General features: G+C 47.7%; 1 protein-coding gene across 1 annotated transcript in view; it reads right to left on the reverse strand.

Moving 5' to 3' along the window:
* LOC131586732 (collagen alpha-1(XXVII) chain-like) overlaps positions 1-13,074 on the reverse strand; it is a 138,013-nt gene that overhangs the window by 62,169 nt on the left and 62,770 nt on the right. The window contains exons 14-21 of the mRNA XM_058853891.1: positions 11,203-11,247; positions 8,935-8,988; positions 8,501-8,545; positions 4,067-4,120; positions 3,319-3,372; positions 3,110-3,163; positions 2,106-2,159; positions 1,741-1,794 (exon numbers count right to left, since the gene is read on the reverse strand). Of these exons, the coding sequence (XP_058709874.1) occupies positions 1,741-1,794; positions 2,106-2,159; positions 3,110-3,163; positions 3,319-3,372; positions 4,067-4,120; positions 8,501-8,545; positions 8,935-8,988; positions 11,203-11,247 (414 nt within the window). The remainder of the gene's footprint in view (positions 1-1,740; positions 1,795-2,105; positions 2,160-3,109; positions 3,164-3,318; positions 3,373-4,066; positions 4,121-8,500; positions 8,546-8,934; positions 8,989-11,202; positions 11,248-13,074) is intronic.

A 13,074-nucleotide genomic window follows, 5' to 3' on the forward strand; every position in this document is an offset into this window, starting at 1 on the left:
CTTTCTCAAGAAAAAAAGATCTCAAGTCAAGTCCTGCCAGTAAAAGCCATCCAAAATTTAACCAAGGCGACACCAGCTGATTTGGTCTATGATGGGCTGGATTTGGCCACTAGGGTACCCTGGACGTGCTGTCTTAACTCTGCTTCTTTTGATTTGGCAGGGATGTGAATGCTATAGAGTTCCCTTTTTCTTTCTTCCCCCCATTCCTCTCCCTTCCCCCCAAAAAAGCATGTTCCAAAATTTCCCACAGAACCATTTGGCAACTGTATGAACGTTTCCCTTTTGCTTTCAGCTGGGACTACACATGCTGCAGGATGGAGCTATCACAAAATCTCACACAGCAATTGGACTCGGTCCTTTCCCTTGGCTCCACACCAATTTCTAATGTGATAGGATCAGATCTACAGTTTCTAAGAGACCTTCAATTAAGCTTCACAAAAATTATCTCAAGTGTTTAAAACCAACTGCCAAGAGAGAAATTAAAAGCGCCCTTGGCAGCCACAGCCTGGCCGCTCTCGTTTCGGTGGTCAGCCGTGGTAATGAAGGGGCACTGACAGGCTGAGGGTGGGATTGGGGGTCAGGAACCCAGCTCCAAGGGCTCAGACAAGCCACCCACAATACGCCACATTTCCAGTGAGATGTAATTCAGAGCCCTGACCCAGTGCCCTGGGTGACTGTGGTGGTAGGAGCACAGTGCTGTGCTCTGCTGCACACTCAAAGTCCTTCAGCACAGCTTGCACCAAACTCCATGTCCATGTCTTTGGGTTTACTTTTACACTCACTAACCAGAGTAAATTGAAGGCAGCTTGGTCACGCCTGCCTGAACCTGGAATGCAGGGCTTCGATTCCCTTTGTATTTTGGCTGGAATATTTTTTTTCCTATTTCACTGCAAATAAATGAGCTAATTTGCATTAATCCCATTTAGAGAACAAGCAGAAGAGTTCCCAGAAAAAGTTAAGAATTATTAGTGCTATTAAAACGAGCTCCTACCCATGCATGTGCTCAGTATTATTTACACAATGTCTCGTGACTCTGGACAAATAGCTTACACTGGCCTGAGTGAGAGGAAATTACACCAATGTCACTGGAGTTACAACAGGATAAACAGGGAACCCAGACATTCTCTGCTGCTCCCATAATGTATTTTCAGATCCAGGACAATTAAATCAATGACAAGTGTTCCCTTCTTAATGACTGCAAGTGGAATGATGTTTCAGGTTCTGAGGTGAAGTGGGGAGTGAAAGCTGCAAGCTCTGAGGTGCTGGAAAAATGAATTTCTGCAGAGCAGCAATTCCCATTTCCTTCTCTTTTTACAGAGGGATGTTTCTCTGTGTGAGAGAGCAGAGTCTGAAGGTCTCATGGTGGAAAAGGAGCACACTTAAAAGGAGAAGAAAGCAAAAGCCAGGCCAGGGCATGTCTGTGCAAGGGGATGTGCAGGGAAAAGGGCTCCAACACCCATCTGGGGGTGGGAGAACAGGCTTTAAAAGAAAAGCCAAGGCAGAATTTAGGGTCAGCAGATGCCAGCAGTGACTGGAAACAGAGATCACAGGACTTGGAGATCACACAGTTTAGAGGAAGCTCCTCTTCTGCAGGTCTCTGATCACTCAGTGTAAGCATCTGCTTCCAGATTCAGAGGGACCAGAGCATTTTAAACCACGGACACCATTTCACCACGCATTAATTTACAAAATTCAGCATTGTTCTTTAAATCAAACCTCTTTTCAGCTTAGGATACTCACCTCTTGTCCAGGCAGTCCTCTTGGCCCAGGTAAACCTCGTGCTCCTGGCTTTCCCTGAGAAAGAGCCAAAGGAAAAGATAGTCAGAAAATAGAAACATAAGCTCAGAAGGGCAATTAAAATGAGAAAGTCTCTTTCACAGCCATGGGACATTATCCAATGTCAATTTTGTTGCAGAAAAAAAAAAATCTGAAGAAAAGAAAACGCTGCACTTGGAGGGACCTCAAGCCAAACAGACCAAGCTGAGATGCTGGCCAGGACAATCTTTAGGAATCTCCTGAGGTTTCTCTCTTCCCCCCTTCCCACTACTTTGTTTTCCCTGGCTGCTTCCAACCCCACACGGAGCTGCAGTCTCTGCTCCACTCACCTTCAGACCTTCGGGACCGTTTTCTCCTGGTGGGCCAATGTCACCTGGGAAGCCCTGGAGAAAATGAGGAAGAGTCAGGGTGCACAGGTGGGATTCTGCAGGCAGTGTCAGGCTCTGTGAGGGGTTGAGTTCAAGGCTGAGGGACAAGATGTGTTACACGCTGGCAGCGTCCGTGTGGGGGCCACCACGGCTTCGGGAGGACACGATGGAGCACCCCAAGGGTTTGATGGAAGAGCAGCCTCTCCCAGCAACTCCCTTCAGGTCCATCTTACAAGATTTATTGCAGTGAGGGCCTCCCTGTCATCACACAGCTAAAAGCAGCGATTGGGGTTCTCATTAATCTTTGTGAGTCAGCGCATAACCTCTGTGCTTCGAGGAAGGAGCTGCAGCCTCGGTGGCAGAGGGAAGCAGGAGAGGAATTAGGAAAGGTGCTGACACCCTCATTAGCTGCTGTCATCCTGGCATGGTTCCTCCCCACCCAGCCACCCATCCATCGAGGAGGAAACAAAGGAATCCACGCTTATTTCCAATAGCAACAAAGAGGAATAGATTGCTCAGTGGCAGCACTCAGCTGAGAGCCCTTCCAGACCCCTGGGAAATGCCACAACGCTGCTGAGGGGAAAGCTGACCATCAGTTGTGCTGCAAGTGGCTCTCTGGCATCTTACAGACCTTGTCTGGTCACTTAGGAAGGAGAAAAATGATGCAGTGATGGGGGAAGCTCAGCCTGCATCTAAGGTGTCATTGTGACTGTTTTTTGGTAAGGGAAGTAAGAGGATTTTCTGCTTTAAATGGTGTTTTGAGGGGGAAAAACTGAAAAAAAACTCCTCCATTTTATCTATGACAAAAAAGGGGAAGGAAAAAACCAGGAAACCATGAGAAGTAGAATGGGTCATGAACCCATCTTGAGCCCTTCTCCCCCATCACCACTTATGTGCCATCTTATCCCAGCAGGGAAGTGAAGCCCTGGGCTGGAAGGATGTGAGAAGGAGGTGGTGGGACATACCTCAGGGCCAGGTGGTCCTGGAAACCCAACTGGTCCCTTGTCACCGACTTTTCCCTGCAGAAATCAGAAAAACATGGGGAAAAGTGAGCTGGCTCCTGGCTGTCAGGTTTCCTGTTCACAACAGAACACCCCTGCCAAGCTGTCTTTCCAGCTGGGCATGGAACCTTTGGAAAGGGAGATGAGGAAGCAGAAGGTACTTGGTTACTTACCAGGGGCCCTGCCTTCCCTCGTGCCCCAGGGACCCCAGGCAAGCCCTGGCTGCCCTGAGAGAGACACATTTTTTCAGAACACAATGAGGCATCAAAAAAAAATTCCAATTCCCCAGGCTCCAGCTTTGCTGCAGAATGAGGAGCATCTCCTAAAGGCTGGACTCAGCCCTGCATGGAGCTGGGACAGCTGCACTAATGTCAGTGAGATGTTTCTGAAGACAGCCCCGAATTTAGCCCCAAAGAACACGAGCTGCTGCAGTTGGCTGTGGCTCAGAGCCACACAGGCTCCAGCGCAGGGTTGTGTGCAACATTTGTCAGCCACAGTCAGTATCACATTAAGTCACAGGGGAGAAGTCATTTGATCAGAAGTTATACAGAGCATTAAGTGCTTCCCTGGGTCAGGGTTTAAGTTGCTGCACTGAGCAGACAAAATCTCCTGAGTCTGCAGCCGCTGGACCACACACATTCACACACATCCCCATCAATCCCATCACTTCCAATCTCTGCTAGAAGACATATCCCCTACAGATAGAGCCCTGCAGAACTGCTTTTACTATGAGTGACTACAAAATCCGTATTCTGACATGGATTTTAGAAAGGCACAGCATACCCCAAATGGGAGCTATCCAAGCAGGGGAACCTGACAGCAGGATGCAGCTAATTCCAGCTCCTGGTGGATGAACTGGGAAAACTGGTGGCCACTGCTATGGAAGGGGAAAAGAATGATGGAGAAAAGAAAAACAATTACCTTGTCTCCTTGGAAGCCAATATCTCCTGGAACACCTGCTCTTCCCTGATCACCCTGGGTACACATCACCAGAGAGTTAAAATAGGCAACAGCAACAGCCAAAATGCCCAGGTCGATGCTTAGAAGGTGTTTTGTACAGCAAAAGTCTCAACTCAAAACCAAACTTCTGGCAAGCTGCAGACCACATTGAGTGTAGCAACAACCCTGAACAAAGCGTGTATTTCCCAACTTGATCCCAAGGTGAGAAAGGAAACTGTGGGAGAGCAAAACCCAGGAATTCCCAAGCATTGTGTATCTACAGAAGCTGCAAGAAGAGAGAGAGTTCCTCTGGCTAACAGGGACCATGATGCTGGTGAAGTGTTAAATTCAGCTGAACAGAAGAGTTCAGTTTTCAATGAATGAACCTTTTTTTCTCACAAGGCTCTATAGAAAAGAAAACAATCCTCAGGGTTTCTATGAGCATATCCTAGTCCTGACATCAAACATCAATCCTCTTTCACAAGAAAACAAGAGCAACTTCTGGTAATGCTTTAGTACCACCTCACTGCCAATATCTGAGCTGAGATTCCCTGGGAGGGGTTGGCTGGTGTTCACTGGGATGGGGAGCCCATCACTGACAGTATTTCTCACCAAGCTGTCTGTCTGTCCTCTCGTTGGACCAACAGAACAGATCCTGACTCCCTGAAGGCTTTCCAAGGAGCAGTGGGCTACCTTGCACTGCTCTTAGCCCTGCTGTGAGCAGCTCTGGACCAAATTACCTCCTGATGCCCCTTCCAACTTCATGTATTTAGTGATTTACTTAAACAAAGGATGAGTCAATGATGGGGCAGAGAAAGGAAAATTCTACTTGGGAAGTCAAGGGAGGAATGACTACAATAACTTGGTACAATGACAAGACCCAACAAAAATAACTGCTGGAGGAACTCTGTCCCATGAACTTGGCTTCCCAGCAAGGGAATGAGCCACTCCAGAGCTATATGTTCAAACATAGTCCACATGGAAGACATATGGAGCCCTGCAACAGAGCCAAAGTCCACAGAGAGATGTCAGAGAAAGTCCACTTCACTCCAGAAAAACCACCCACTTGTTATCAGAGAGCTGAAATAATTGTAACTACTTCAGTAACATGCAGGGGATAATGAAATTGTGGACAGTTCAGGTTTGAGTTGGTAAAGACTTTTCAAACACAATTTTTCAGAAGAAAATAATTAAGAACTAAGCAGATTCAATGATGGAAACATTTCATGGATTCATGCTAAATTTGCTTAAATGTTTTGGCAAATGTTCCCGGAACATTTCGCTGAACCATCTTCAAAACAAATCTCTTACATAGCAAAATCAAAATGTTGCCCTTAAAAATGTTAAATTGATTTTACTCATTTGGTTTTTAACCTAAAATATTTTAATTTGAGTCAAATAACCAACATTTTGTTTCATCTAAGCTATTTTCCATAAATTTTTTTTTTTTGGCAATGCAAAATGGAAACAATCAGCTCTTCACACAGCTTCAGTTCGGAAGAACCCCAAGTATTAGATAGAACAGAAATGGCAAAAAATAACTACTGTGTGACCCAGCTCCTTCACAGATTTCTCTCATCTTCTCTCAATTTTCTACTTATTTTATGTATTCCAAGGCTTAGAACATTGAAATCTACTTAATTCTGGCTCCTGACTGAAGGCAGCATGAAAACAGCTTTTCTGGAAGTGACAGGTTGGCTCTGAGGTTTGCCTTTATCATCAATTCTGAGGGTCAAAAAAGAAAGGTTATATTTTTTATTAAACAATTTTCTACCCAGACAGTACAAGTGGCCATTGAAATACTGTTTTGGAGGAAATACTTGGACACTAAGTAATAACTGCTAAAATAAAAGAGTTTCCTGAGCATAGCAAAATGCAGGAGCAAACCTTTGTTTCCAACCTTTAGGAAAAGTGGAGCATGAAAATGAAACCAGTTTTCAAACAACTCTGAGAAATGAGCGACTGAGGGCTGGGGCATCACTTTTACCTGCCCTGGAACTGGGACCTGGGATCTGTGTCCTTAATACGAGGGGAAAAATTACAGAGGAAAGAGGTCAGGCATGTTTGTAATTAAAAACTGCAATGCTGAGATGACGAAATGGGTCTGCAAGGACTCGGTTCATGGGGCAGGAAAAGGAATGTAGGATCTGAAATTACAAACAGGCTCTGCCCATGGGATGCTGCCTGTGCTTCGTGTTTCACCTATAAAAAGAAATGCAGCTTCAGACACCCCGAGGCCCTTTGTAACCCAACACAAACAGAGAGGGGCTACAAGGGAAGGGACCAAATGCACAGCTGTGGGATGTGTTTGCTGTCTGTGGGATGCAGAGGAGGTCATTGTGCAAAATCCCCTCAATTTTCCTCGATTGGAAGTCTCTGTTCCCAAGACTTCCTGCTCAGCATTGCAAAGGGAGCTAACGCCACACAACTCCAGAGGTATTTGCCTGAGCCATGTCCTCCACAAGTTACAGATGTCCTGATTCATAAAACTCCTTTGTGAGAACAAGTAGCTGGGATTTCCTCTGCTTCCTCCACCTTTCCCCTGCACTCATCACCCCACGTGGTCTTCTCAAGGCCACTCTTTATTTCAGAGTTGCACAGCAATTCCACTTCTCCCTGTAAGAGCAGATACAACCCTCTCCCCCTCCTCCTCCTCCTCCTGTCATTGCCTCCATGGAAACACAGGAATGGAAACAGAAGGATGACCTGGACCTGCCTGTCCAGCTGCTAGATAAAAAGATGTGATTTCTGCTGGAGGAGTGAGGTGTTGTCCCTTATTCTGGTTCACACCTGGCCATGTGGTGAGAGGACATTCTCCCCGGTGGATTGAACTGGCAGCTCCAGGGACATTCCCACTGCCTCCACACACCATCCAAGCACCCTGTCATTATCCTCAGCTTTTACCAGCATCCATCTCACTGCTGCTGACTGAAGGGAGATTTCCTCAGCCACAAAAAGACAAACCTGTACAAGGCCACGTGTTCTGGATGTGACCAAGACAGATGGGATTAATAGGAGCTTGCAGGCATCCAATTAAATCTTCATCAACCCATCCCCAGGAAGGCAGGATGACCTGCAGCCTGGAGCTTGCAGGGGGAGGCAGCTGGGAGGGGAAGGAAAAGGCTTCCTGTACCTCAGGAGCGTGGGATTGTTGGGAGGATGGATAATTCCACACTTGGGAGTATTGGATGGATAACTCCAGAGAGAACCACAAACCACTTGGTTACTGTGACAGCAGTGGCTGGGGAAATACTGGGCATAAACTGAGCAGTTCTATAAAGTGATGGAGACTGAATTGTCCAGGAAGGTTAATTCTGCTAAACAATGATTTAGATTCTGGTGATTTTTAAGATATTTAGCCATTTCTCCCAAGGAGTGGACAGAGGAGTCTGTGGACTCCAGGATCTGGGGTTTAGTCCAGAAACCAGCTACAATGTCTTAAGCTTGTCCTAAAGAAAAAGTCCTTCTCTTGCCTCGTCACTGCTCTCAACAGAAGTGGAAAGGCAGCACAAGGGAGAAATGGAAATTGCAGACACAGGAGTCCTGGCAAAGAGCTGCTATAACATAAGAAGACTTGAACCAACTGGTTTGACACTGCTTCCCCCCTGTGCACTTTTGGGCTGCTAAATCATTCTCTAAAAGCAAACATCTAAAAAGAGAATAAAACATCCGACAGGAGGAGGAGAATACACTTAATGGTCATTTTCCACTGCCCTCCTGAGCAATCAGAGCCAGCAATAAATAACAGCACCTCCCACTCTTTCAGACTAAATAAATCCTACAGCTGAATATCTGTAGGAGGAGGGTTCTTGTGACAGTGAGACATTTACACACACAGCTTCATGCTGATCTAGCTGAAGCTGCATGGTTTTGTGCCAGCACCACTAAATCACTGCAATCAAGGCCCCTCTCCATTTTGCTTTTTCTAAAGTGATTTATATCAGTTTGGGACAAGGCAATTTCCTCTCAGTAGGAAGCTGAACTGAGGTGAGGCTCCTTGAGCAGGAGCAGAGGTATCCAACACCCAACAGTTTTTCCAGGGGATCCACCTGGTTTGATACAGGGCTGCTTTTTCACACCACATCTTTCCCCCAAATGCATTAATGCAAACTCACTGGATCATCAACATAAAACCAGTGGAACATCAGATAACTCTACAGTTACTGTCATCATCAGTGGGAGACAGGAGCTCCAAAGAGGATCTGAGCATAACTTATCTATACTCCATGGAAAAGGGGATGGGGCAGATATCAAAGAAAATAAAATTAAAACTAGTGTCAGGAATGGAGAGAGAGTGAGAGGATGGGGTAGAGATGGCCAGAGTGGAACCAGCACTACAATGCTGAATAAGAAACTAGAAAGGGGGTTTTACATGCAAAATTAAAACACAGTGCAATAAGGGAGTATTCAGATCACCTTATCACCTTTCAGTCCATGTTCTCCAGGGTTTCCCATCAGCCCCTGAAACAAAAGAAAGTTCAGAGTGAGGCTGAGCCATGGTGGAGACTTGCTCAGGTCTGTGACATTGCTGTTTACTGATGGGGCTGGTGGCTCAGACCCACAGCACCGGCCTGGCACAGTCTCAGGGTCAAATGGCAGGCTGCTCCCAAAGTGTGCTCCATCACACATTCTTCATGTGCTGCAGGCACACTGGAAAATGCTTCTGGAATTCTCCACTGACTTACAGCCACTGCAGAGCACCAGTGGGATGTTGTGTTCAGCAGCCCTTTGCCTGCACACACGTCACTGCTGCCCATCCCTTCTCTCAGCACAGTCACCACTGCCCAGAGGAGGAACAGAATAACCTTCAGCCCAGCTATGGAGGGATGAGAGCTCAGATATTCCCTCACCTTTAATCCTTTTGGTCCTGGGTAGCCAATTGGTCCAACAGGGCCCATGTCACCCTAGTGAGAGAAAGAAAATTACCACAGTCATTAGGGGCAAACCCAACAGATCCCTGCACGTGGCGTGAAATTCCTCTGATATCCAGTCTCAGTGTCCCTGAAGAAATGCACTACTGATGTCAACAGAAGCAGCATCCTGGCCTGAGTCAAAGCTCTTTGAGTGTGCAGACAGCCCCTAAATAAAGGCAGCACTCAAAGGAAAGAGAGGAGAGACAGGAGGTGGGGACAGAGGTGTCTCGTCCTGCTGCAGTGAGAAGTCAGCGTGGCATTGTGTGTTGGGACTCAGTCTGGCACAGGAGGACAGCAGAGCTCTGGCTGCTGTGGGCACCCATGTGTGATGTACAACAGAAACCCTTCAGTGCTGGTGTTGAAATGGGCTCTGGCTGCTCTCTGCCATGAAGAGAGGCAGTGACAGGGTGCACCAGCCTGGCCTCAGTGTGTAAATAAACAGGGCAGGCTCCCTGAAGGAGCGATTCTCCAGCTGCAGCCCCGGGGCTGCGGTCACGCAGAGAGAGCTGGGCTGCAGCAGCCCCAACAGAGCCCTTTTCATAGCTCCTAGCATAAAGGCTGCTTGTAGAAATGCATTTACTTAGAGCTCTGCCCACATGGTTAATTAGGAGAGCAAGAGGCTTTAGTTACACCTAATTCTGCTCTTCAGCCTCTCTTACACCGTGAGCCAAACTCTGCAGGGTGCGTGAGGCAGCCAGAGCCTGTCTGGTCCCCAGGGTGGCTGCAGGTGGCAAGGGAGAGGCACAACGGGAGCCATGTGTCACCTTCTGCATGCCCTGCAGCGTGGGCCCCGTCTGCACACCCTGGGGAAGGAGCTGGAGCTGTCCTCCAAAGGGGGAGGATGGAGGAGGTCAATCTCGGTCTATCCCACTAGAGATGCCTCAGCATCCTGAATTCAGGAGTGACCCTGGGACACAAGGTCTGACTCAGTTTGACCTGAATCTCAGTTTGAAGTTTGGCTAGGCTGGTGTGATGGGGAGGACAGGCAGCTTCTGACTCCAGCATCTCCAGAAGGATCATGGTCACATTTACCGTCTCTGACCTTACACTTTCTAACAAACAAAATATCTGTGAGATTACTGCAACAAGGAAAAAATAAATCTTTCCAAAAGCAAGGAGGAATGTAATTCAATCGGGAAAACACCTTCAATGGTATTGTTTTAAATAGCAATCTTCATTTTCCAGCTTTTTGATGGGAGCACATCCTTTCTGCTGCTATGGCTAAAGTAGCTACTTCCATCTCCACTCCCCAATGAGGGGAAACAGACCTAATTCCTGGTTCCATGGAAAACCTTCCTCTCAATCCACCCCTGCCCCAATCCCCCATCTCCAAGACAGGTGTTCCACTCATATTCCCTGCTGTTCTTCCAAGGAATGTAAAATTTCTGGGTTTGTGCAATGTCTCGTGCAGTGGATCTAAGCTGACACACACTCCTATAATTTAAGCTATGGAAAAGCAAAAGGGGAAGGTTTTTAACCATTCCTTGCAAGCCAAGTCTCCATGGATTATCACAGCTGAGGAGGAATCATTACAAAAGAATGCTGTAGTAGTAACAGAGCCTACAAATTTTTGTGCATGGAAGGGAATAACCTGAAGCAAGTCCTGAGACCTAAAAATAAACCATGCTATGTTCAGCTGGGCATTCCCTAACCCCCAGCACTGCTGCCAGGGGAGGAGCTGCCACCCATCCTTACAGCCATTTATCTCCTGCTGGGGAAAAAGTGGAATGAAGGGTGGAATTTGGCTCAGTACAAAATGCTCTGGATTAGTGATGGGAAGGTGAGAGTGCATGTAAAATTCCTGTCTACCCAGACAAACTCTTCCTGCCCTCAGACTCTCTGGTGAACAAGAACTGTGTGTCCCCGAGGTCACTGCTTACAGGGACTTGCTTTTGCAGAGATCCTGGTGTGGAATGAAAGCTGCATCTTTGAAGAAATACCTTGGCAAATGTTATCAAAAGGGAAGGTTATCATGGAAAAAAAAAGACACTAACAACAGACTTCTAATCTGCTTCCTTTTGCTTGGAAAGGGTTTGTCCTCCTCCACCTCCCAATGCACCAGGAAACCCGCTCTCTCCCCAGATGTCACACCTCCCCCATACAAACAGTATCCTGCTCACAGGAAGAAGAAAATCTGTGTGTAGTTAGGCAGGTTGAAAGGGTTAAAGCCCGACAAGCCAGATCCCCATTTGTTTTTGTACTTACAATGAGTCCAAGGACTCCAGGAGGACCTGGGGCTCCCAATTCTCCCTAAAAGGAAAGACAAACCCACATGGTTATGGACACTTTATAGACAAGCAGAGACTGAAAGGCAGCTCAGTGTTTCAAGGGCTTGAGGGAAGGGAAAAGACCGTCCCTCCCTCTTCCATCCCCAGCCCCTTTCCCCACCAAAGTGATCCAGAACTTCCATCTTGGGGAGTGCACTTGTGAGCACATCCTGGGAAGACACAGGCTGCTTGTTGTTGGGCAGTTATTCCCAGGGCTGACTTCCCTCCCAGGAGCAGGCTGGATGAAAGGAACATTTCACTGTGCAGGGGAGAGGAGGGAGCCTGCCCCAGGTGAGATCCAGCCACTGGCAGGGAGAGGGACCAGAGCAGGGAGGGGACACAGGGAGAGAAAGGCTAAGGTGGGAAGGAGAGGAAAGCTGCTGCTTTAACATTGGGAAAGGTGAGTTTTTCGGAGTGGTAAAGTAATAATAAAACTCAGAGGAAAAGGAAGACCTGCATGAAAATCAAACTGGGTAGTTTGGGGAGAGGGTATGGCAGCTTCTGGTGTGGGCAAAAAGGTCCTGGGAGTGTATTTGGCACCTTGGAGCTCACCATTCCAAGGGTCAGATGGCTGATGGGGCATGTGGAGCTGGTTTGGCTTCTCAGCTTCACCACAGACTTTCTCTCTGTGAGCTCTCCAAAGACATGCAGAAGCACTGGCGGGTGCCTGACGGCATCTTCAAGTGAAGCCCAGCAGAGAAGCTCTGCCAGCCCCCCACAGCTCAGCTATCCAGGCCCCTGAGCAGTTCAGCAACCACGGGGTGCTCAGCCTGTCCCGTGTCCCCCTCGGTGGCCTCCCTGGCCATGTTAACAGTGAGCTGCTTGTCAGGGCAAGGACCTGCTCTTACACACCTCCATCTCCAACGGGGCCTCTCAAAACAAGTGCATTGGAAATGCTGAACTTCCTGTTAACTCAGACAGTCCTGCCCCTGCTCTGGATCATGCTGGCTACTTTCTCTGACAGCCCTGCTCAGTTTATGGTGCACATCTGGTGGAGTCCCCTCCAGTGCAATATAGCTCCCCTTTTATGGAAGGATTTGCCTAGTGGAAGAAGGAAAGAGAAGGGGACGCAACGTGACTGAATGTGCTCAGGGCTCCTTGGGTAAAGGGTTACGTGTGTTTATTTTATGAGAAGTGGAGTAAAGGACTATTGGGCAAGTACACACACAAAAAAGCGTTTCATAATCTCAACCAGCCTAAAATTGCTTTTTCTTTTTTTTTTTTTTTTTTTATGGCCAGTTCCTTTCCTGCATACTTGGGACATCTGTGGAGCAATTGTTCCTCATGGGTGGGATTTCTGTGTCCTCAGAGCTACTGTTATAAGGTCGGTGACAAGCTTTTAGCCAAGGCCTGGCATTACTGGGTCAGGAAGGAGGGGGAGTACCCCAGGAATGCTGAGCACAGGAGCTGCACGATGGCCTGGGTTTCCCAGGAAGTTCTGCAGGCTCCCAGGGTGGCTGGGCTGCAGGATGGGTGCATGGTCAGCTCTTCGTCCCACCAGTTTCAAGAGGCACTTCCCAGATTTCTGACTCGTGTCGTATTGATATTCCTCAAAAGAACGGATGTATGTGGAAATGCATGACCTCACAGCCAAGGGAAGAGGATTTCCTCTGGGAATAGGACTCCCCTGAGAGATGTGGACAGGACTACTTGTTAATTTGAGCTATTCCCTGGTCTAGGAAGTGGAGGATTTACAAGTGGCCCTTCCTGTCTATCACTCCCTGGCCTGTCAGGGAAACCAGGCTCTATTCTCATTTTTCAGTGCATGAACCGGGCACGGGGACAAGAGAGAAGGAGATGAATCAACAGC

The sequence above is a fragment of the Poecile atricapillus genome, chromosome 20, assembly GCF_030490865.1.
Source record: "Poecile atricapillus isolate bPoeAtr1 chromosome 20, bPoeAtr1.hap1, whole genome shotgun sequence".
In the NCBI taxonomy this organism is placed as follows: Eukaryota; Metazoa; Chordata; class Aves; order Passeriformes; family Paridae; genus Poecile; species Poecile atricapillus.